Raw genomic sequence first — 24027 nt, 5'->3', positions numbered from 1 at the left:
AGAGTCATGGGAAGAATTTTTATAAGCAGCATCGAGGAGACTTCTAAAAATAAACCAAGATATTTTATAAGCAGTATTGAGGAGACTTCTAAAAATAAAGCTATTTTTATTATATATATATATTAAAATTTCAAAACTGAGTGTTTCATTTATGGATAAAGTATTCATGAGAATTGCAATTTCAAATTACACTAGCTGACACTATTTTGATAAATAATACATTTATCCATCTATTCACTGGAAATCTGAACATTTTTTATTCTTGCCATAACATATTCCACTCAGGTCTTTTTTTTTTTTCTCTTAACAAGCATTACACAAGGAGCAGTTGAACGAAGTCCAAGTTGCTTTTGCTTCATGTGTCACAGGGCTCTGTTGCTGCTTGTCCTCTCTCACTGAGAGGAAATCAAAGGGTTGCAACATGTGTCCAAGGTGATGGAATGACCAGCACAGCAGCAAAGCCATAATGTGGAGATCTGTAACATAAGAACATAAGAGAGTTTACAAACAAGAGGAGGCCATTCAGCCCATCTTGCTCGTTTGGTTGTTAGTAGCTTATCCTTCTGTTATAGTCATGTCAGCCAGGAAACAACCCCGCTTAATTCCCATTGGCTCTTTTATGCCACCGTTCAAGGAACGGTTGTGCTGAGATTGAATTTATAGAGAGCTAGCAAATGAAATCCGTGTGTAAATAACATTTTTCTGCAGCCTTTCAGAAGTTAGAAATTAATTTTATATCACAGAGAATGAGGCGATTCTTGATCTTTTTAGTTTCTCCACAATGTGAGTATATACAGTACTCAGTGTGCAGAACTGTATGCAAATCTGCATGTGTGGGATGCTCTGGAAACTTGCTCTCCATCAGTAGCCCTGGACCAGCATGATAAACTCATGAGTGCACTCAATCAGGAATGGCAGTGTATTCCACAAGCTGTTTCCCATCTCTACAGGACCGCTGATGCTGATGATGCTCATGAAGATCGTGTCTGTTAATAAATCATTGAGTCAGACCCCATCAGCACATGTCTATTTTGTGGCAGAATCATTGTCTGTTTACAAGCTCACTGTGAATCTTTTCAAAGGAGGCAGGGGCAAATAAAACCTGATTTTCAGAATATCATAACAGGGGCAAAAAAAAAAGAATCTTCAATAACATTTATTTTCATAATCGGAGCCCTTGGAGTCATGGTGATCCGATTCTCATCCATTATCATCTCACTCAGTGTATAAGGAGCTCTGATCACTGGTCATTTCTGTACCTATTTTCTGATGCAATATGGGCACGACCTCAAACAAGTCTTCCATTAGTTTGTCTTGCGTGTCACATGCCTTGACTGTAGCTCTTGTGTCATAACAAATGGCCTCAGTTTCTTCAGGTGGTGCACAATGGTTGGTTAAAGTCATTAGATAAACGGTCAATCCTGAAGGCCCAAGTAACAGCTCTCTCACTTAGTCATTATTGAGATTGTATGATCTTAAAACACATGTTAAAATGCAGTTGCTGAAAATATTTTCTGGGTGTACTTCATCTGCACATGGTGACGAGTCCTCTTTCAGGTTCTGTGTCTTATGCGGGGCTTAAGAGTGTTGCTGGGTTTAGTAAATTGAGCCCTTCGTATGTATCCATGTACATACTGTAGACTGGACATTCAGAAGTGCCACTGTTTCAACCAGTACAGTTCGCACACACCTGCAATCAGGTCTTTGGTTGTTATTGTGCATCAGATATTCCAGTCCTCTGCAGCTGTATTCCTCTGTCAGTCTCTCTTAGATTCCAGCTGCATGTTAGCAGCACGGATTGTCAATTCTTCAGTCACAGGGGACAGTGGTTTCACACTCGCAGTCTGGGATACAGTGAGCTTTTTAAAGTTACTTAAATAGTTTAACTTGTCCAAGTGCAAATGTGCCAAGAGTATTGATCTCCGGAGAATTAATATTCTCTTGAGCCTGAGGTGTTGAACAAAAAAATATAGATTTTTTTGTTTTGTCACTAATAGCTCTGCATTGTGACAGCACAATATGATGAATATTCCCTCTCAAATGCTTATGCTGACCTGAAAGTACAGTCTAGCAATAACTGAATGCAAATGAGTGTGAACTGCAGATTAGGCAAATAACTAGAACACTGCATGCCCAATGCATGTCTATTATACATATATCTAAAGTTTAACAAACATCTTATAACTAGAATCAGATTGTTGAAATGTTTTTCAGTGTTTCTTTCAACGTTTAAACAAATCTATAATCGATATATGTGATGTGGAGGGAGTTTCCCTTTACCAGTCTTGTTGGACGTCATGCCACAATGTACATGCTTAGGAAATCATAAGTTTAAATCCTTTTGCAGGGCAGTTACAATTGACGAGATTGCTTTAGTCCCTGCTAATTTAATGTTTAAATTGAACATGAGGCATTTGGGTAAACACTTCATATTGCATATTGTCAATACACTATATAAAAAACTATAAACTCTCAACTATTTGGCAGTTGAAAGCTGTTCTTTAAAGGCTGTGTGTGAGCACGATAGGTTTAGTTTTTCTGTGAAAAAATAAGGCGACAAAACAGTTGTACTAACGACCACCCACATCCTCTTTTTATAGATGTGCTGTTAATATCAATAACAGCCACACTATGCTTGACTATCATTAGTCATTTGATTATTTTAAGCGGGTGTGGAGTGCAGCAGCAGAGTGAGCACCTTGTGTTGTGTCAGGAAATGCAAATGAAAACCAAATACGAAGCATGAAAAAATGCAATATTTATTTTTTTAGGTCGGATCATCCTCAAAGACCTCATTCCGAAAGGAAATACATCGTTTCCGAATCTCATTTGCTAGTTTATTTGATACGTGTCTATTCTGCAAACATTCCGAATCAGCTGAAGCTACTGTATATCTAAGACTTCGAGGATGTATATTGAAGTAATACAGTGCTGCTATAATTGTAGGCAGGTCCCTTCATTAGTTGGAACCACTTACACAGCACAGACAGGGTTTTTTTTTATTTTATTTTTATTGAATGCAACATTAATCATAATAATACATCAGAATACAACATGTGAAGGAAACATGTACAGTGTGAAAGATGTCTACTACACAAAACAAAAGCAGGTACAAGCTCCTTCCTTATCGAAAATTAGACAGACCATGTTTGTCACACACACTAGTGTGTTTCCACACGGAGGTAATATAGCTTATACAACTCTTCACTGGGCATGCGCCGGTACGTTTCAGAGCACATGCTGTACCGTTCCTGATACCTGATTCCCAGCTAGATGAGAATGTTTGCATGCTGTACCGTTCCTGATACCTGACTCCTCCAGCTAGATGAGAATGATTGCATGCTGTACCGTTCCGGATACCTGACTCCTCCAGCTAGATGAGAATGATTGCATGCTGTACCGTTCCTGATACCTGACTCCTCCAGCTAGATGAGAATTAATTTTAAATGAATTTTTTCTTAATGTTAGGCTATTTTATTCTGTTATTAAATGTCCTGTTCCGCAGATACAATGTCTTGCAAGTCAGACATGCATACTTGTTTTTGATGACTGGGTTATATAATTAAACCTGCTTATAAACATGTTGAATTGCACGCAGTCACAGTGTCACTAAAACAAATTGAGTGGCAGGCTTTGTTCAGTTTTGTTGTATTTGGACTTTACGGGAGTGATGTGTTTGAAAAAACTCCACATTGAGACAAGGCAGAATGATTTGTAAAGTTTTAGTTTAACGTTTGACCGAGTGTTAAAAAGTGTATGAAAGAAGTGCTTTACATTTAGCCGTGTAAGAAGTAACCTATGACAGGGTGTGCGGAAACAATTCTTACTGGGTTATTTCGCTTATAAAATGGCTACTTTTTTTTTTTTTTTTTTTTTTTTTTTTTTAAATAATTACACAAACTAACTTTTTTAAGGAAAAAAATAAGAAATATATTATTTATCCTTCTACTGAGAGAAAGTAGTCCATGGTGACTGTTTTATTGTAACATATATTTAGTACTTTTTTTTTTATTTGCCATAAACATTACAATGAACATTGCCATTTATAGTAATTTCTTTTCAAGATGAAATGGCGTTTGGGAATTGAAAGTAGACTTATTTCCTACATCTAAGGGAGGATTCATGGAACAGCCAAACACTGCACTGGCACTCGAGGGAGGGGCTTCAGAATGTTTTTTTTTTGTAGGAAATGATCCTACTCAGGCTTTGTGGTCTTCACGAGAAGCTGACCAATAATTTCTGAGGCTGTTTTCACACCAATGGCCGGTAACTGGCATCATTTCCCTAGATTGTAAACCAGCATTAGATGATATGTGGACTGAACGACTTCCATGTCAGTCTGGGCAGTGCCGCAGTCCTTCCCGTCCGCGTTGAGCACAATAGAATTCTATGCCAAACCTGACCTTGTTTAAAACCCAACGGTTGTGTCAGCAGGGAGCAGGAGAGATTTTAATTTTTGTTTTAAATATGTTTCTGAAATCGGAGGGTAGTGGTGAGATGTACCTGTTGAGTCAAGTTTAAACATTGCATACTCGATAGTCAGTCAGTTTTATAGTTAGTCAGTCTTATAAAGTGATATTTAGTTTAATAAGTAGATGCCGCTGCTGCATATATATATATATATATATATATATATATATATATATATATATAATATATATATATATATATATACTGTATATATGTGAGACTTGCGTGGTGATTTCTCAGATGTCTATTGAATAGTGCTACTGCTACTGCTTGCCTCCTGAGTTTTCTTTGTTCTGTTCTCTCACTAAATAAATACCACAGCATATCTGCCAGTTTTTTCTGTAATTTGTAGTGACAGACATGAAGAAAAAAACAGATTGTGGAGTGATTTAAATGCTGTTTCAGTTGTATGTTGACATTTTTACCTACAGAAACACTGTTTAGATCAATGTTACTATTAAGGCGTAGTAGATCAGGTAAGTAAGTTGGTCTATGATGTCATAGCCGCGTGGTAAGACAATTATTCCTGCACGGTCATGTGATCTTGTTCAGCCAATCACAGCACTTAATTTATCCTAGCCATTTTATAATGTGGAATAATTTGCAGATGAAGTGATTTTAATGAACTGGAATGAAGAATATGCTGTTTTTGAAGGATTTGGTCGTGAATCTCATCAAGCAGCTTCTTGAAGGATCCCAGGGTGTCAGCTTCAACAACATTACTGGGGAGTTGGTTCCAGACCCTCACAATTCTCTGGGTAAAAAAGTGCCTCCTATTTTCTGTTCTGAATGCCCCTTTATCTAACCTCCATTTATGACCCCTGGTCCTTTTTTCTTTTTTCAAGTCAAAGAACTCCCCCGGGTTGACATTGTCTATACCTTTTAGGATTTTGAATGTTTGAATCAGATCGCCGCGTAGTCTTCTTTGTTCAAGACTGAATAGATTCAATTCTTTTAGCCTGTCTGCATACGACATGCCTTTTAAACCTGGGATAATTCTGGTTGCTCTTCTTTGCACTCTTTCTAGAGCAGCAATATCCTTTTTGTAACGAGGTGACCAGAACTGAACACAATATTCTAGGTGAGGTCTTACTAATGCATTGTAGAGTTTTAACATTACTTCCCTTGATTTAAATTCAACACTTCTCACAATATATCCAAGCATCTTGTTAGCCTTTTTTATAGCTTCCCCACATTGTCTAGATGAAGACATTTCTGAGTCAACATAAACTCCTAGGTCTTTTTCATAGTTCCCTTCTTCAATTTCAGTATCTCCCATATGATATTTATAATGCACATTTTTATTGCCCGCATGCAATACTTTACACTTTTCTCTATTAAATTTCATTTGCCATGTGTCTGCCCAATTTTGAATGCTGTCTAGGTCATTTTGAATGACCTTTGCTGCTTCAACAGTGTCTGCCACTCCTCCTATTTTTGTGTCGTCTGCAAATTTAACGAGTTTGCTTACTATATCAGAGTCTAAATCATTAATGTAGATTAGGAATAGCAGAGGACCTAATACTGATCCCTGTGGTAAACCACTGGTTACCTCACTCCATTTCGAGGTTTCTCCTCTAATCAGTACTTTCTGTTTTCTACCTGTTAACCACTCCCTAATCCATGTGCATGCATTTCCTTGAATCCCTACTGCGTTCAGTTTGAGAATTAATCTTTTATGCGGGACTTTGTCAAAAGCTTTCTGGAAATCTAAATAAACCATGTCGTATGCTTTGCAGTTATCCATTTTCAATGTTGCATCCTCAAAAAAGTCAAGTAGGTTAGTTAGACATGATCTCCCTTTCCTAAAACCATGCTGGCTGTCTCCCAGGATATTGTTACCATATAGGTAATTTTCCATTTTGGATCTTATTATAGTTTCCATAAGTTTACATAGTGTAGCGATCCTGGCTTTTGCGAGAGCTGGACTAGAGTCGCTGGGATGCAGTATTGTAAATGCGTTGTTATCTGTTCATTCCCTGCGTTGTGTGCCCGACCACGCCATTAAGAGAATGTATACGGGGAGGGTATAAGGGTGTGAATGCAGGGTGGGAAGGTCGTTTGGGGACCGTAGTTTAGGGGGTGAGTGTGTGGGTGTATAGGGAGGCTGTGTCATTGTTTATGGAAGTTAATTGAGGAAGTTCTTTTGTTACAGGGAATTAGCCAGTTCCCCCCCCCCCTCTCTCCTCCTCGTCTTCGAGGGTTGGTTTAGCCCTGAGGGATGAGGACGATGGGAGCTGACGTCAGCAGGCTCGGAGAGACTTTTTGGGTGGATTTAGACGGAGCGGAGGGTGATCGAAAACCTGTTATTGTTAAAGACGAATTCGCCAGTCTAGATAGATAGCCGATTACGCTGATATACTGAATACCCCTGTTGTGTGTGAGAGGTATCCGCTGTTGCTGTGAAAGTGAAGTGGGTAGGCATAGACACTAGTAGGGTTTATTATTTTGGCGTGGGGCTGGGCCGACAAAGTCCTGTATAACTGTGTTAACAAAACAAAAGAAATAAACAACTGGCTGTTTTATTATCCTTAACATGGCTTCTGGAACCGTTTCTTTATTACTTATTTTAAAATAAGTCTCATAGCGACGGCAAGTCGCTACAATATAATAGAAGTCAGGCTTATTGGTCTGTAGTTACCTGGTTCGGTTTTGTCTCCCTTTTTGTGGATTGGTATTACATTTGCTATTTTCCAGTCTGTTGGTACAACCCCTGTGTCAAGAGACTGTTGCATGATCTTGGTTAGCGGTTTGTAAATAACTTCTTTCATTTCTTTGAGTACTATTGGGAGGATCTCATCCGGCCCAGGGGATTTGTTTATTTTAAGAGCTAGTCCCTTTAACACTTCTGCCTCTGTTATGCTAAAGCTATTTAAAACTGGATAGGAACAGGTTGACATGTGGGGCATGTTGTCCGTGTCCTCCTTTGTAAAAACCTGTGAAAAGTAATCATTTAATATATTTGCTATTTTTTTTTCTTGATCTATGATTTTGCCATTTGTGTCTCTTAGACATTTAACCTCCTCTTTGAATGTTCTCTTGCTGTTATAATATTGGAAAAACATTTTGGAATTGGTTTTAGCCCCCTTAGCAATATTGATTTCTATCTCTCTCTTGGCCTTTCTAACTTCCTTTTTGACTTGTGTTTGCAGTTCCAAGTACTCTTTCTGTGTGCTTTGTTTTTGGTCCCTTTTAAACGCTCTGTAAAGTGCCTTTTTTCGCTGAATATTTTTTTTAATTGATCTATTAAACCATTTTGGCCATTTTGTTTTAGATTTAGATTTGTCTACTTTTGGGATGTAATTGTTTTGTGCCTCTAGCACTACATTTTTAAAAAACAGCCACCCTTTTTCTGTGGATGTTTTCTCTATTTTACTCCAATCTACTTCTGTTAGTCTCTGTTTCATACCTTTGTAGTTTGCTTTTCTAAAAGTGTAAACCTTAGCTTTAGTCATTACTTTTGGGGTTTTAAAAAAATATTTCAAATGAGACCATGTTGTGGTCTGAGTTTGCCAATGGCTCTCTGACCTCTGTTTTAGTTATTCTGTCTTCATTATTTGAAAAGACTAAGTCAAGGCATGCCTCCCCTCTAGTCGGTGCCTTGACAAATTGCGTTAGGAAGCAGTCATTTGTCATTTCCACCATTTCAATTTCGTCCGTCGTGCCCCCCATTGGGTTTTCCCATTTTATACAGGGGAAGTTGAAGTCCCCCATTAGTATGGCTTCTCCTTTTTACACGCATTTCTGATGTCATTGTATAACAGATTATTTTGCTCAGCGTCTGAATTTGGCGGTCTATACCATGCTCCTATTATTATGCCCTTTGAATTTGTGTCCATTATTCTGACCCATATTGATTCTGCATTGTTTTCTTTGTCCTGATTTAACACCTGGGCTTCAAGGCTATTTCTTATGTATAGCGCTACCCCTCCACCTCTTCTGTCCTGCCTGTCTTTCCTATACAGTGTGTACCCACTAATATTATATTCGTCTCCATCACTCTCAGACAACCAAGTTTCTGTAACACCTATCACATCGTAGTTGCTTGTTAGTGCAGTAGCTTCAAGTTCTAACATTTTGTTTCTGAGACTTCTAGCATTAAGATAAATACATTTAATAGTGGTCTTACCTGAGTTGTTGCTCTTGTTTTGATGTAGTCTCCCTTCTGTTTTTTTGTTTTCTCCCCCCTTCCTTTCTAGTTTAAATGCTTCTGTACCGCCTGAAGGATCCTTTCTCCGAGTAGATTGGTTCCCTTTCTGTTTAAGTGCAGTCCGTCCCACCTGTATAGATAGTTTGACACCGCAGGCATTTTTATGGTGTCCTCTATCCATCTGTGAATGACCTTCTTATCGATCTCACTTTATGCAGCCTCTTTAAATGTGTTCTCATATTTATTCCTCACACCTGCAATTAGTATTTGGAGGAAAAAGCTTTTAAATCATTCTGTGGCAGGGACAGGTGTGGCCACTCTCCAGTTAGTGCAGATTGGTGCTAATTGGGAAGTGGCCATCTGCATAAAAGCAGACAGAGATCTCTACCTCTACCTCTACCTCTACCTCTACCTCTACCGTTGCTGTTTGTTTAGATCTGTTCAGTGAAGACGAATGCCCAGCCTGACAGCAGTGTGTGTGTATTTTGTTTAACCCTTTTTGTTTTGGCCTGTGTGCCTGTTTATTTGTTCCTGTGTTTTGTGTGTATTTTGTTTAACCCTTTTTGTTTTTGCCCGTGTGCCTGTTTATTTGTTCCTGTGTTTTGTGTGTATTTTGTTTAACCCTTTTTGTTTTTGCCCGTGTGCCTGTTTATTTGTTCCTGTGTTTTGTGTGTATTGTGTTTAACCCTTTTTGTTTTGGCCAGTGTGCCTGTTTATTTGTTCCTGTGTTTTGTGTTGTTTTGTTTATTAAACATGCTCTTTAGCACTTACACTGCAGCTTCCTTGCCTCTCAGTCTCTTTCTTGCCGCGACACTGCTACAGTTATACTGCGCATTTACCATATTTTGCCATGGTTGCTACACATTCCTTTTTGGATACCATGTTTTATATTGTGAGCAATAATTCATGGAAAAAATAGATTTATTTTGAATGCACGAATATAGCATTATTATAGCATGATATATGATATGCTTTTTCTTGTGAATAAAAATATAAATACTTTGCTTAGATTTGTGTCTGGTTAATCTAAAAATAGTATGGTAGCTTTTTTTCTCAACCAAAATGTACAAGGGCAGCTTGGCAATACAAATCAATTTTCAAGCTGTGCTGCTTAAGCTTTTCAATTGATGAAACAGATGGTGATATTGGTGAGCTAATACTCAGCGGAGACCCAGTTCAGTTTAAATGGAGCAAACGTTTGCCAGCATGGCCTCTAGGACTTCAGAGTGAGAAAGCAAGTTTGAACATTGGAAAGGTTTGGATTGAAAGAAAACATCTAGGTTGGTTTGTTCAAATTGACATCATAGCCTACAAGGACTTGGATCGAGACCAAGAAACCAGATTGAAATTGAACTCCATAAATTACGTTCATTCAAATAAGAACACTGGCTTTTTTATTTCTGTTGATGTTTAAAAAAACAAAACAGAGGGGCTCCCGAGTGGCGCATCCGGTAAAAGGCGCTCCACATCTACTCTGGCTTGCATGCAAGGCAGGAGGGGTGGGGTTGGGGGTACTCTGGCTTGCATGCAAGGCAGGGGGGTGGGGTTGGGGGTACTCTGGCTTGCATGCAGGGCAGGAGAGGGTGTTACTCTGGCTTGCATGTATTAAGTTTTGTTAAAGAACGGTTTTGTGTTGAGCATTACTGCCATTGAGTGAGAAGTGGGGTTAAGCTGAGATGGTATCTGTGTGGTGCTGCAGCAAAACAGGAATAGATCTTCAAGTGCTGGTCAATGAAAAAGGAAGTGCTGTTAAGCCTGGCTAAATATTTGCTGCTGTAATAGCATGACCTTTAATTTTTCTGATTCTCAGTTTGTCATGTTTGTGTTGGAACTCTTTCTCAATCGATACACTTGTGAAAAGGGAAGTTGTTTCTAGGCCTGACTGCTGATAACGTTTTCAGATTAGTATTTACTGCTGTTTACAATGAAACACATCACAGGCTGGGACGCTTTTGAACGGCACATATAGCAGGTATTTGTTTCGGTATATTGACTTTACATTCAGTGTATTGATTTCATAAAATCTGATTACCTGGAAAGAAAAGTAATGGGTTGTGCATGTTTGAAGTGTTTCAGTTAAACTGTGACAAAGAGAAATGAGTAGTGGGGTATTAATAGATTTCTTTCAGACCGTTGTTAAAATGCATTGTGTATTGGGAGTTCTCTTGCATAGTTTTAATATTCTAAAGGAAAAACTGTTTCAGTACAGATGAGGAAGAATGTGTGTTTTTCTGTTAAAAAAAAATAAATAAAAAATTCTTGTTTTACTTTAATTTGCTGAGAGTGTGCTTCCCCTGTCACAACACTATTTTTATGTTCTAAGGATAACTCTGAATTTTGTTTTAGCCTTCAGTTCAACTTGTGTATGACAACCAACACCATAACCTATAATAAACCAAGACAGTTCCCTTTTATTTCAGACAGCTGAGTGCTTTCCTTTCACAGTCAGATAAGAGGGAAGCACTCGGGACTATGATCCTGCGTTAAAAAGCACAGGCTTCACTAACTTCTCCTCCTCTGGCAACCAAACTACAAGTAGAAGAAAAAAGGCAGTGTGCTGTGTGTGGTGCTGGTAATAACCTGTGCTTTCTGTGTTTTTCTTGCGTCAGAAGTCGGATTGCTTATTAAGTTTGGAATCTTATTCGGAAAAGCAGAAGAGGAGGGTTTGCCGGTGCCTGAAGGAGAGCATTGAAAAGCAGTATCAGGAGAGAGCAGCACCTGCTGCAGAGGACAAGGTAAGAGACATTGTGATCTCAGGGAGAAGCGCTTTGCTTTTTATTTTTATTGCAAGTGCAAGTCAAAGTTTTTTTTTTTTTCAATATCATAAAATATCTCTGTTATCCTTAATCAATGAATAATCTGTTAGCTGTCATATTCTGCTGTGTGTTGAGCTCCTGTGTATTCCTTTATGAAGAAAGACGTTTGATTGAGATGCCTGTAACCCTGTTTCTATGTACAGTCTCTTCTGTGTTTTGATCAGGGCTCTAGAATAGTTGGGCACATGTGCACAATTTGAGCTGAAGGGTTTGCTCAGGATCTGAACATTTTCTTTTGGAGCCGACAGTCAGGAACATTCTTATGTCAGCATCAGCTGCTGCCACAGCACCCCCTCAGTCTCCCCACTGTCTTTTAAAACTCAGCATGGTGTTGTACTGAAATATGCAGCTTTCATTAACAAAGCCATTGCCCGCAATGTGCTGTTTGCCTTTGATTAAACCCCTATATATTTTTTAATGTATTCAAGTAAAGGGTACTAGGTGATGCATTTCGAATTGTAATAACTGACAAGGTATTCCCAAGTACACTTAAACAAAGCACTGTTCTTCTACACCGCTGCACTATACAAAAACAAGAAACGCTTTCCTTGGCTTGCCATGTACTTCCGAGCCCCGTGTGAACTGGACTGCGCCATACAGTATCAGAAGTGGGGAGAATGTCTTTTATAATTAAGTAGTCGGAGGGTGAAGTGTGATTTAAAATGAAATTGGAATTGAAAACATGAATTGATCCAGCCCTGCTGTAGTAATAGAATAGCAAGCCCTAACTGGGCACAGTCAGTGACGTTGTTTTCAAAGTGTTATATTTGTTGTATGATCGTAACAGGTTTCAAATCTATGAATGAAACCGCAGAGTTTGTCAGTTACTGCACACCTGATTGACTCTGTTCTCAGATTCAAAGTGAAATAGAAATATTAAGCCTTTCCCCACACTTCAGATTTCTGGAAGGTTTGCAGTCTGTGCCCTGAAGAGTTTGGGACATTCTGCTGCCCTGGTTTTGATTCAGGTCTCTCTTCATTTCCTGTTCTGTAGAACCTATAATTTCATGCTTTTATTTTCAAATTTTATGCAAATTAATGGCAAACTAATCTGGTTTGCAAGAATCGTTGCTTCTGAACCTTGCAGCTTGCAACAGGTTTGCCTGCAGGATCAGCAGTATATGGGGTTTGTGGAATTGATTCCTCGGATAAGTATCTTGCTATCCTTTTGCATGTAAACGGGGCAGTGCCTCAGAAAGACTTTGGTGCAGAGAGCCTCATTGAGAGCCTTTTCAGCATCCTATTCAAGATTATTCCACTTGAAAGAACAGTTAAGGAATCCCAGTTCGTATCAAGTTTTTTGTTTTGTTTTCTCAAACAGTAGCTGCATTTTAGGACATGCTTCTGCAGTCTGCTCGTGTAGTTTTACTTGTTTATTTATTTAAGGGTTAGCTGTTCTATACTTGGAGTGTGTCTGATGAGAAGCAAATTAAAAACTGCATTCTAGGCTTTCTACAACAATGTACTGAATAGTACTGTGTACATTAAAGAGGAGGCTGTCTGGTCCAGTGGTTAAAGAAAAGGGCATGTAACCAGGAGGTCCCCGGTTCAAATCCCACCTCAGCCACTGACTCACTGTGTGACCCTGAGCAAGTCACTTAACCTCCTTGTACTCCGTCTTTCGGGTGAGACGTAGTTGTAAGTGACTCTGCAGCTGATGCAGACACCCTAGTCTCTGTAAAGGGCAGCAGTGTGGAATAGTGGTTAGGGTTCTGGACTCTTGACCGGAGGGTTGTGGGTTCAATCCCCAGTGGGGGACACTGCTGTTGTACCCTTGAGCAAGGTACTTTACCTAGATTGCTCCAGTAAAAACCCAACTGTATAAATGGGTAATTGTATGTAAAATAATGTGATATCTGTATAATGTGAAATAATGTATAATGTGATATCTTGTAACAATTGTAAGTCGCCCTGGATAAGGGCGTCTGCTAAGAAATACATAATAATAATAAATTGCCTTGGATAAAGGTGTCTGCTAAATAAACAAATAATAATAATATTGGATATGTACCCTGGTAGTGTAATCTAGGATTGCATTTTTAGTAGAGTTTAAAAGCCCTACAGTATCAAATGTAACAGAGACTAAAATAGCTCCCTTCTTCCGCATGATTCCTGCTCACACAGTGCCTTTTATTCAACATTGCAACGCTGTTTTTAAGTGATTGTGAAGAAAGCAATTTAAGTTGTACTTGTTTGTGCTCCTAGTCAATTACAGTTGCTAAGGAGCGGCCTCAGTGAAGCTGTGCAGCCTGTGAAAGTACAAAGGACAGCTTCTGCACTTCATACACAGGTGATTTAACATTTACACCCCTAGCTGGGACAGAACAGAATGGGCTTCGAGACTTTTTGAAGCCGTTCCTTTGAGGGGTGAGTGTAATGCTACATGACCAATATCCACAGTCCTTACTAACGTATCTGTTCTTGACTCAGTGAGTCATACAGCTTGTTTTCTATCGTGACCTTTCAGTAATAACTCTGTGAACAAGGGTTATGGGAGTATTAGGCACAGTAGTTAACACTTCTATTCTTACACTTATCGAGGGATTGGAAACTCCTTATCCAGTTTGCTAAGGGGATTCTTATTGAGGGTATAGACATATCTGGGTACACAGAGCCTTTTTTTCCATTATTGCACAGAATAACTGTGCTATGTCAGCTGTAGTTTGTTAAGCAAGATGCGTAGCATATAATCAGAATGAAATCTGCCCACTTTATTTCTATCAAGGAGGTTCACTGCTTCAGTAGGACTGTATTTTTAACCCAGGGGGGGCATTGCAGTGTGTGTACTCAGCTATATTATTTAACAACACAGATTCACATATCTGCTTATATGCACATATTTAATTAGATTGTTTGTTTTTTCTTCACAAAGAGCAGCTGTCATAAGCAGCATTTGACTTGAGCTGCAATTTGAAATTGTAATTGCAACAGATTAGTGTTAAGTGCAGGAAATGGGATGTTGGTACTGCCATTGCTGGATCTTTCAGATTACAGGAGTTTGTGGTTCCAGTGTAAATTTATTGCAATTAACGTTGGCAGAAAAAAAAAAAAAACCTGCAGCTTGAGTGGTTAATAACAATTATAAAATGTAATGTGTAACTATGCAGTGTTGTAAAACACAGCGCAAGCATGGGAAACAACAGCATATCTGTGTGCATTTAAAGTGTACTCTATACCTTTATATGGGAAGATAATCTTGTTTGTGCCTGTATTTCATATGAGCAGCCACTTTAAATGTCAGTGGGGGTGCCAAACACTGTCGTTTTATAAGAAAAAAACTCCTAAAGTAATGCCATGTACAGTAGATGTGAATAGGGCTGAGGTGTTGTAAATCATGCCATGTAGATGTGAATAGGGCTGAGGTGTTGTAAATCATGCCATGTAGATGTGAACAGGGTTGAGGTGTTGTAAATCATGCCATGCAGATGTGAACAGGGCTGAGGTGTTGTAAATCATGCCATGTAGATGTGAACAGGGCTGAGGTTTTGTGTGCTGTAAATCATGCCATGTAGATGTGAACAGTGTTGAGGTGTTGTAAATCATGCCATGTAGATGTGAACAGGGTTGAGGTGTTGTAAATCATGCCATGTAGATGTGAACAGGGCCGAGGTGTTGTGTGCTGTAAATCATGCCATGTAGATGTGAACAGTGTTGAGGTGTTGAGGTGTTGTAAATCATGCAATGTAGATGTGAACAGTGTTGAGGTGTTGTGTGCTGTAAATCATGCCATGTAGATGTGAATAGGGCCGAGGTGTTGTAAATCATGCCATGTAGATGTGAATAGGGCCGAGGTGTTGTAAATCATGCCATGTAGATGTGAACAGGCCCGAGGTGGTGTAAATCATGCCATATAGATGTGAACAGGGCTGAGGTGTTGTAAATCATGCCATGTAGATGTGAACAGTGTTGAGGTGTTGTGTGCTGTAAATCATGCCATGTAGATGTGAACAGGGCTGAGGTGTTGTGTGCTGTAAATCCCTTAATGAACCAGGCAGGTAAGTAACAGAGGCGGGAGTCACAATGCACTTCTAGTGAATCACTGGGGTCCTACAAAGAGCTGCTGGGATTCATTGGAGCGCTCTGATCCTCCTTGTATCTGATAGGTGGAATTCATGACTACACAAGCACCTTTTTTTTTATGGGATAAAATGTATAAGGGCAGCAGTGTGGAGTAGTGGTTAGGGCTCTGGACTCTTGACCGGAGGGTCGTGGGTTCAATCCCCGGTGGGGCACTGCTGTTGTACCCTTGAGCAAGGTACTTTACCTAGATTGCTCCAGTAAAAACCCAACTGTATAAATCGGATATAATGTGATATATGTATAATGTGATACCTTGTAACAATTGTAAGTCGCTCTGGATAAGGGCGTCTGCTAAGAATTAAATAATAATAATAATAATAATATAATTGGCCAAATTGTGTGGAGTCTGGAAAAATCAAAACAATGCTAGTTATTAAATACACAGCAGCCTGAAAGCATCAGGATGTCCCTCGACACAGTGTAGACCTAGAGCAAGAATTACAGCAAGTGCAAGTTAAAGGAAAAGCTCCTTAAACAGCAGGCCTCCTGTCAACATGTTTGCATGTCCTGTATGCCCTTTCATGTCTGTGGAAGGCAGCTTTTAGATTGCAGAGCATTCCTCTCTGGGAAAGGACCCCACAACCTAACAGAGCTGTCTCATTGTTTCCTTGTTCCATCTCAGTGGTGTTGCCCAGGTATCTGGATTGCTTACACCAAGTCGAGCCAGCCCTAGCAATGCAGCTCTCTGTTACTCAGAACTGCCATTAAACCAACAAACTGTGCAGAAGACGTACATTTTCAATAACACCATTTAGTAAAACGTAATAATTTAACAATCTGATGACATTTTCTTGTGTCAAAAAATAAAAGAAAGTCCAACTATACATTGCTGAGCAGGGTGAGGGATAAATGTTTAAGGGGTAGGATATGTTACAAATAACAAAGAAAACAGAAGTAGATGTTTCTGTGATGGAATGACAATACTTAATCCAAGTTGCGCTGGAGTGTTCTTCCTCTTTCTGGCATGGGTCTTTTATTTAGGGTTGTGTTCTGAATGAGGCTTATTGTTGATCTATTATTGGAACCATGTTCCATTATTTATTCATTCAGATAAAACTCCAAGGATGAATGTACCCTACAGTGTGCACACAACTGATAACAAAGCATGTAGCCCATCCGTATTGTGACACAAAGCCTTTATCCCTCACTTCTGTCAATGGATGATTTACCAGTACTGCCTACCAGGGCTTTTCCCCAAGGCTATGACACAGCAGTCAGCACTTGATCAATGAACCATGACACATTTCAGAGTTATGTATCTATTGCCAGATATTATTAAGAATTTCATAAGCAATCATGCCTTCAAACTGTGTTTGTTGATATAACTGCATTTTATGTAGGTCGTAAGTTTATGTAAGTTTGAGTTTTGAATTGCAAACTTGATCAAAAAGCCTACCTACATACCTACATGTTGTTTAATGTCGTGAGCATCTCATTTGAGAACGAGCTGTCACAAGAGCAAGATGTTTGTCTGGTAACTTGCTTTCTCGTAGTAGGATCACAGCACCCCCTCAGTAATATTGTGAAATGCATCGTGCAGAGTGCTGTCGGGGGCTTGTCTTCCATGCTGGAGAGAACAGCGCTCATTAGAGGCCTGCTAGCACTGGCTGCCTCTGCTCAATCACACAGGATTTCATTGGTTCAGAACCAAGGTGACCTCGTCAGGATTGTGATTGGCAGCTTTATTTTCTTAGGAGTTGTGTTGCTGCTGTTGGATGACGGTTTAGAGCCTTGATTTTTCATTTTGTCATTTTTTATTGTTTGTTTAAATAAAAAGTTTATTGGCAGTACAAAGGACTGGTTTCACAGACATGTAGCAATAAACATGTATACAACATGATGTCATACTCTACAATACAAATCAGTGCAACTAGTACGGCAATCCAGAGATTATTGTATTATAATAAGAACATAAGAACATAAAGTTTACAAACGAGAGGAGGCCGTTCGGCCCATCTTGCTCGTTTGGTTGTAGCCCATCCATATTGTAATGCCCTCCTAATGCTGAGCAATCCAAGGGACAATATTAAAAGATGTTGGGAATAAAGTACATTTTACCAGCTCTCCTTGATTTGCAAGTATTTTGCCAATTGGTGAAATTCAAAACTTCCAAAAAGCATGATGATATTTCAACACTGTGGAATAATATAGTTCAATTAATTAAAATTCAGACTGAACTGTTGTAAAGTCAATGCTGTTGCTACTTCTTCACAAGATAGATGTAGATCTGCACATACAGTAGTATGCAGTATGTGTATCCAATATGTTTAGTACAGTAGCTTCAGTGTTGCCCACTTATTTTCTTTTTAAAGACCAATACAAACGTCCTGACTGATTGGCTGATCACCTGTCCGTCGTGAGGTGAAGCAGAGTTTTCCATTACAGTTTCACTCCACGGCAGGAGTGCTGTGTGAAACAGGAGAGGGGCTAAGAGCGAAGATCAAACAAGAAGCAGCAAAGCCTCCCACAGCAAGGGCCTGGACTGAGTGCATTGAAAGCCTTGATGCCTGGCGGTCTTATAGAGGCGACACCTTCAAATGTACAAAAGTAGAATTAATCTTTTAAAGAGAAAGACCCTAGACTTGCCTGGGGGTAAAACAATGCATTACATTGCAGGCCGTGCCCTTCACTGCTCTGTGGGAAAGGTAATGCAATTGAAGTCATGCTCGTAAACTGGAATAATATAAAACGCTACCTTCCTGGGTTGACTTTGGATACATACTGTATGTGTGAAACGACAAGTATTGCAGAGTATTGTTTTAATTGATGCTGATCATTATGTCTCTGCCTTTCCCCTGTTTGTGAGCAACCGGTGATCATAGTAACTTCTTGAAGATCGTGTCTCTGTTTTATTATCCAATCATAGTAACTTCTTGCAGAGCGTGTCTCTGCTTTATTATCCAATCATAGTAACTTCTTGCAGAGCGTGTCTCTGCTTTATTATCCAATCATAGTCTCTGCTTTATTATCCAATCATAATAACTTCTTGCAGATCGTGTCTCTGCTTTATTATCAAATCATAGTAACTTCTTGCAGAGCATGTCTCTGCTTTATTATCCAATCATAGTAACTTCTTGCAGATCGTGTCTCTGCTTTATTATCCAATCATAGTAACTTCTTGCAGAGCGTGTCTCTGCTTTATTATCCAATCATAGTCTCTGCTTTATTATCCAATCATAGTAACTTCTTGCAGAGCGTGTCTCTGCTTTATTATCCAATCATAGTAACTTCTTGCAGATCGTGTCTCTGCTTTATTATCCAATCATAGTAACTTCTTGTAGATCGTGTCTATGCTTTATTATCCAATCATAGTAACTTCTTGCAGATTGTGTCTCTGCTTTATCCAATCATAGTAACTTCTTGCAGATCGTGTCTCTGCTTTATTATCCAATCATAGTAACTTCTTGCAGAGCGTGTCTATGCTTTATTAATCAATCATAGTAACTTCTTGCAGATCGTGTCTATGCTTTATTATCCAATCATAGTAACTTCTTGCAGATCGTGTCTATGCTTTATTATCCAATCATAGTAACTTCTTGCAGATCGTGTCTATGCTTTATTATCCAATCATAGTAACTTCTTGCAGATTGTGTCTCTGCTTTATCCAATCATAGTAACTTCTTGCAGATCGTGTCTCTGCTTTATTATCCAATCATAGTAACTTCTTGCAGAGCATGTCTATGCTTTATTATCCAATCATAGTAACTTCTTGCAGATCGTGTCTATGCTTTATTATCCAATCACAGTAACTTCTTGCAGATCGTGTCTCTGCTTTATTATCCAATCATAATAACTTCTTGCAGATCGTGTCTATGCTTTATTAATCAATCATAGTAACTGCTTGCAGATCGTGTCTATGCTTTATTATCCAATCATAGTAACTTCTTGCAGATCGTGTCTCTGCTTTATTATCCAATCATAGTAACTTCTTGCAGATCGTGTCTATGCTTTATTATCCAATCACAGTAACTTCTTGCAGATCGTGTCTCTGCTTTATTATCCAATCATAATAACTTCTTGCAGAGCATGTCTATGCTTTATTATCCAATCATAGTAACTTCTTGCAGATCGTGTCTATGCTTTATTATCCAATCACAGTAACTTCTTGCAGATCGTGTCTCTGCTTTATTATCCAATCATAATAACTTCTTGCAGATCGTGTCTATGCTTTATTAATCAATCATAGTAACTGCTTGCAGATCGTGTCTATGCTTTATTATCCAATCATAGTAACTTCTTGCAGATCGTGTCTCTGCTTTATTATCCAATCATAGTAACTTCTTGCAGATCGTGTCTATGCTTTATTATCCAATCACAGTAACTTCTTGCAGATCGTGTCTCTGCTTTATTATCCAATCATAATAACTTCTTGCAGATCGTGTCTCTGCTTTATTATCCAATCATAGTAACTTCTTGCAGATCGTGTCTATGCTTTATTATCCAATCACAGTAACTTCTTGCAGATCGTGTCTCTGCTTTATTATCCAATCATAGGAACTTCTTGCAGAGCGTGTCTCTGCTTTATTATCCAATCATAGTAACTTCTTGCAGATCGTGTCTCTGCTTTATTATCCAATCATAGTAACTTCTTGCAGAGCGTGTCTCTGCTTTATTATCCAATCATAGTCTCTGCTTTATTATCCAATCATAGTAACTTCTTGCAGAGCGTGTCTCTGCTTTATTATCCAATCATAGCAACTTCTTGCAGAGCGTGTCTCTGCTTTATTATCCAATCATAGTAACTTCTTGCAGATCGTGTCTCTGCTTTATTATCCAATCATAGTAACTTCTTGCAGATCGTGTCTATGCTTTATTATCCAATCATAGTAACTTCTTGCAGATCGTGTCTATGCTTTATTATCCAATCACAGTAACTTCTTGCAGATCGTGTCTATGCTTTATTATCCAATCACAGTAACTTCTTGCAGATCGTGTCTATGCTTTATTATCCAATCATAGTAACTTCTTGCAGATCGTGTCTCTGCTTTATTATCCAATCATAGTAACTTCTTGCAGATCGTGTCTATGCTTTATTATCCAATCACAGTAACTTCTTGCAGATCGTGTCTATGCTTTATTATCCAATCACAGTAACTTCTTGCAGATCGTGTCTCTGCTTTATTATCCAATCATAGTAACTTCTTGCAGATCGTGTCTCTGCTTTATTATCCAATCATAGTAACTTCTTGCAGATCGTGTCTCTGCTTTATTATCCAATCATAGTAACTTCTTGCAGATCGTGTCTCTGCTTTATTATCCAATCATAGTAACTTCTTGCAGATCGTGTCTCTGCTTTATTATCCAATCATAGTAACTTCTTGCAGATCGTGTCTCTGCTTTATTATCCAATCATAGTAACTTCTTGCAGATCGTGTCTCTGCTTTATTATCCAATCATAGTAACTTCTTGCAGATCGTGTCTCTGCTTTATTATCCAATCATAGTAACTTCTTGCAGATCGTGTCTATGCTTTATTATCCAATCATAGTAACTTCTTGCAGATCGTGTCTCTGCTTTATCCAAAACTGTACACCATAAAAACTTTTTTTTGGGAGGTTGTTAAATGCTGTGTCAGAAAGACTCTCTGACGAGCAAAAATCTTCCAATTAAGTAAATGGCATTAAGTGAATTCATGTTAAAACATTAGTCATTGTAATCAACCCTAATTAATGATGGGTATGGTATTGCCCTGAAGGCTAACCCTTTCCAAGTGCTTATTTGTCTCTCTTCATATTTATACTGCTGCTCTATTTATCTACATGCTTTACAATACCAGTCCCCAATGCAGCACTGGCTCTGTCTTAGTCTTATTCACAGTGGAGAATCTCAAATAGAACCGTTCTACCATGTAGACTACCATCTTTTTTAATGCAGTTTGGATGCAAAAAATGAACTTAACAATTCTAAAGATCTGTTGATAATGCCTTCCAAACTGAAAGAAACACGCATACAGTACTTTAAGTGTGGTCTGTGACTAACTGTAAACATTACTGAAGGAAGGGTGCTGCAGTAGCTCAAGTGTTTGGTAACTTGGTTTGTGTAGGACCTTTTCTGAAGAACAAGCAGAAAACAAATAACTAATATATAATGTATTATTTCACTGGCACTTTCAGATCAAACCATTGAAACATGTATTCAGTTTATTAAAACACTGACAGTTTGGATAGTAAGATTTATAGTATGATTTGCTCTGTGGTGTAAGAGCCAGTCAGATAGAAATGTCTTCTGTGTAGATGTAGAAATAATTGGTTCCCTTTTTTGATAGTCATTGTTGCAGTCTCGCTTTTACTGTAACGGTACAGTAGTTACTACTTAGCTGCTGAAAATGGAAATAAGAATGTGTCTATTCAGCAAAGCAACGAACACTGAATGGGATTAAGCAAATCTCAACCATAATGTAATGGTGTCTTTACCTTGACAGACCTATCAGAGGTACTGTGTGCTCCACAACTGTGAGGAAAGGTTTGACTTTCCAGTTAAAATAGTCTGGAAAACAAAAAGGAGGGAGAGCAAAACTATAAAGAAACTACAGTAAGCTTTTGAGAGGAGTAAATGTTTTGAAAGCCTTGACTATTGCTGATATTTACAGTATGTTTCACCAGCAGGCGTCACGCTGAAGATTATTATTATTATTATTATTATTATTATTATTATTATTATTAATTATTAATTAATTAGTCATTTAACAGACACTTTTATCCAAGGTGACATAGACTTGGGTGTGAACTATGCATCAACTACTGATGCAGTAACTTACATCTCTTCTGAAGGACGGAGCACAAGGAGGTTAAGTGCCTCGCTCAGGGTCACACACAGTGAATCAGTTTTATGTCTCTTCTGAAGGACGGAGCACAAGGAGGTTAAGTGCCTCGCTCAGGGTCACACACAGTGAGTCAGTTTTATGTCTCTTCTGAAGGATGGAGCACAAGGAGGTTAAGTGCCTCGCTCAGGGTCACACACAGTGAGTCAGTGGCTGGGTGGGGATCAGGGCCGGGCACCTCCTGGTATCAAGCTCTTTTCTTTAACCACTGTATTTAAGTCTATCTTGTTTTAAATTATGTTGTTGTTACATTTTAGTGAACCCTTAAAGGCATCGCAGTCAAAATGTCTCATTTGCCATGAACAGTTTAAATACTTTCTTTTTATTTTTGGGTTAAACACATGAAAACTTTGTTCTGTACGTTCATGTCTGTATTACAGCACCCAATAATAATGTATATTTATAATAAACATAAGCATTTTAAACCACTAATACAACCTGGCCGCCCTTATACAAGTTCCCATGGTAATGTTACATGGTACTATTACACTTTCTTTGTTATATAACTTTATTTAAACAGAAAAGGTGTTGACACAGATACCCTATCACACTTTTACAATTTTCTTTCTGTAGCTTTTATCATCCACCCTTCCTTGCTTCTGCTTTTCTTTTTATAATTCTGTAAGAGCTATTTACAAACTGACTGCCTACTTGGAAATAGTTACATACAGTACAGGGGGTGTTAATAAACCACAACCAAATCATGCATGTTTATGGCTGTCTTTCAAGGTACCAAGCTGTTCTAAACACCACCATCCCAAAATTCTGTACGTTTTTTTTCCGTAGTTTAAATGTTGTTTACAATAGCAATCCAATCAAGTACTGGAGTTTCCTGTAAGAACCATTTCCTTGTTATGGCTTTCTTACTTGCTGCTAAAAGTAGTCCTATCATATATATGTCTTTCTTTTCTGTTGATTCGAAAGTGAGCTTTCCCAAGTATATTACTGACAATTCTGTGGGGAATTCAATGTGAAGTATTTCTTTTAAAGCATCTCCCCCACATTGTTCCTCCGGAGATATTACAAGATTGATTTATTTTCCCTATTTATCTTTTATACATTTTGTTGAGTCTGATTTAGATGATAAAATTCTGTTATATAATTTGGATACTATTTTTCTAGATTCTTTTCCTTTAAGTGCAGAAACGATCATTTGAATTATTTCATTAGCAATTCATTTCATCCTGTCCGGTCTTACAAGTTTACAAAAGCACTGGCGCATCTGAAGGTATCTGTAAAAATCCAGACTTTCTAAATTATATCTTTCTTTTACAGTTTCAAAGCTGTCCATTTCTTCCCTATGCATCGGCATGCAGAAAGCAGATAGACCCTTTCCAGTCCAGGTTTTAAATCTCTGGTCTAATATATTATTATTATTATTATTATTATTTATTTCTTAGCAGACGCCCTTATCCAGGGCGACTTACAATTGTTACAAGATATCACATTATACATTATTTCACATTACATACAATTACCCATTTATACAGTTGGGTGTTTACTGGAGCAATCTAGGTAAAGTACCTTGCTCAAGGGTACAACAGCAGTGTCCCCTACTGGGGATTGAACCCACAACCCTCCAGTCAAGAGTCCAGAGCCCTAACCACTACTCCACACTGCTGCCCCGAGTCAGAAGCACACCATTTTAATACTACAATCTCATTTTCTAACCGGTAGTTATTTTTAGTCTTA

General features: G+C 38.5%; 1 protein-coding gene across 1 annotated transcript in view; it reads left to right on the top strand.

Moving 5' to 3' along the window:
• Positions 1–24027, top strand: part of LOC117422514 (regulator of G-protein signaling 3-like) — an 81968-nt gene that overhangs the window by 46205 nt on the left and 11736 nt on the right. Inside the window, exon 18 of the mRNA XM_058987195.1 lies at positions 11230–11355. Coding sequence (XP_058843178.1) covers positions 11230–11355 — 126 coding nt within the window. The remainder of the gene's footprint in view (positions 1–11229; positions 11356–24027) is intronic.

This window comes from Acipenser ruthenus, chromosome 15 (genome assembly GCF_902713425.1).
Source record: "Acipenser ruthenus chromosome 15, fAciRut3.2 maternal haplotype, whole genome shotgun sequence".
In the NCBI taxonomy this organism is placed as follows: Eukaryota; Metazoa; Chordata; class Actinopteri; order Acipenseriformes; family Acipenseridae; genus Acipenser; species Acipenser ruthenus.
The sequence above is the reverse complement of the archived record's forward strand: the minus strand, read 5'-3'. Positions and strand labels throughout refer to the sequence as shown.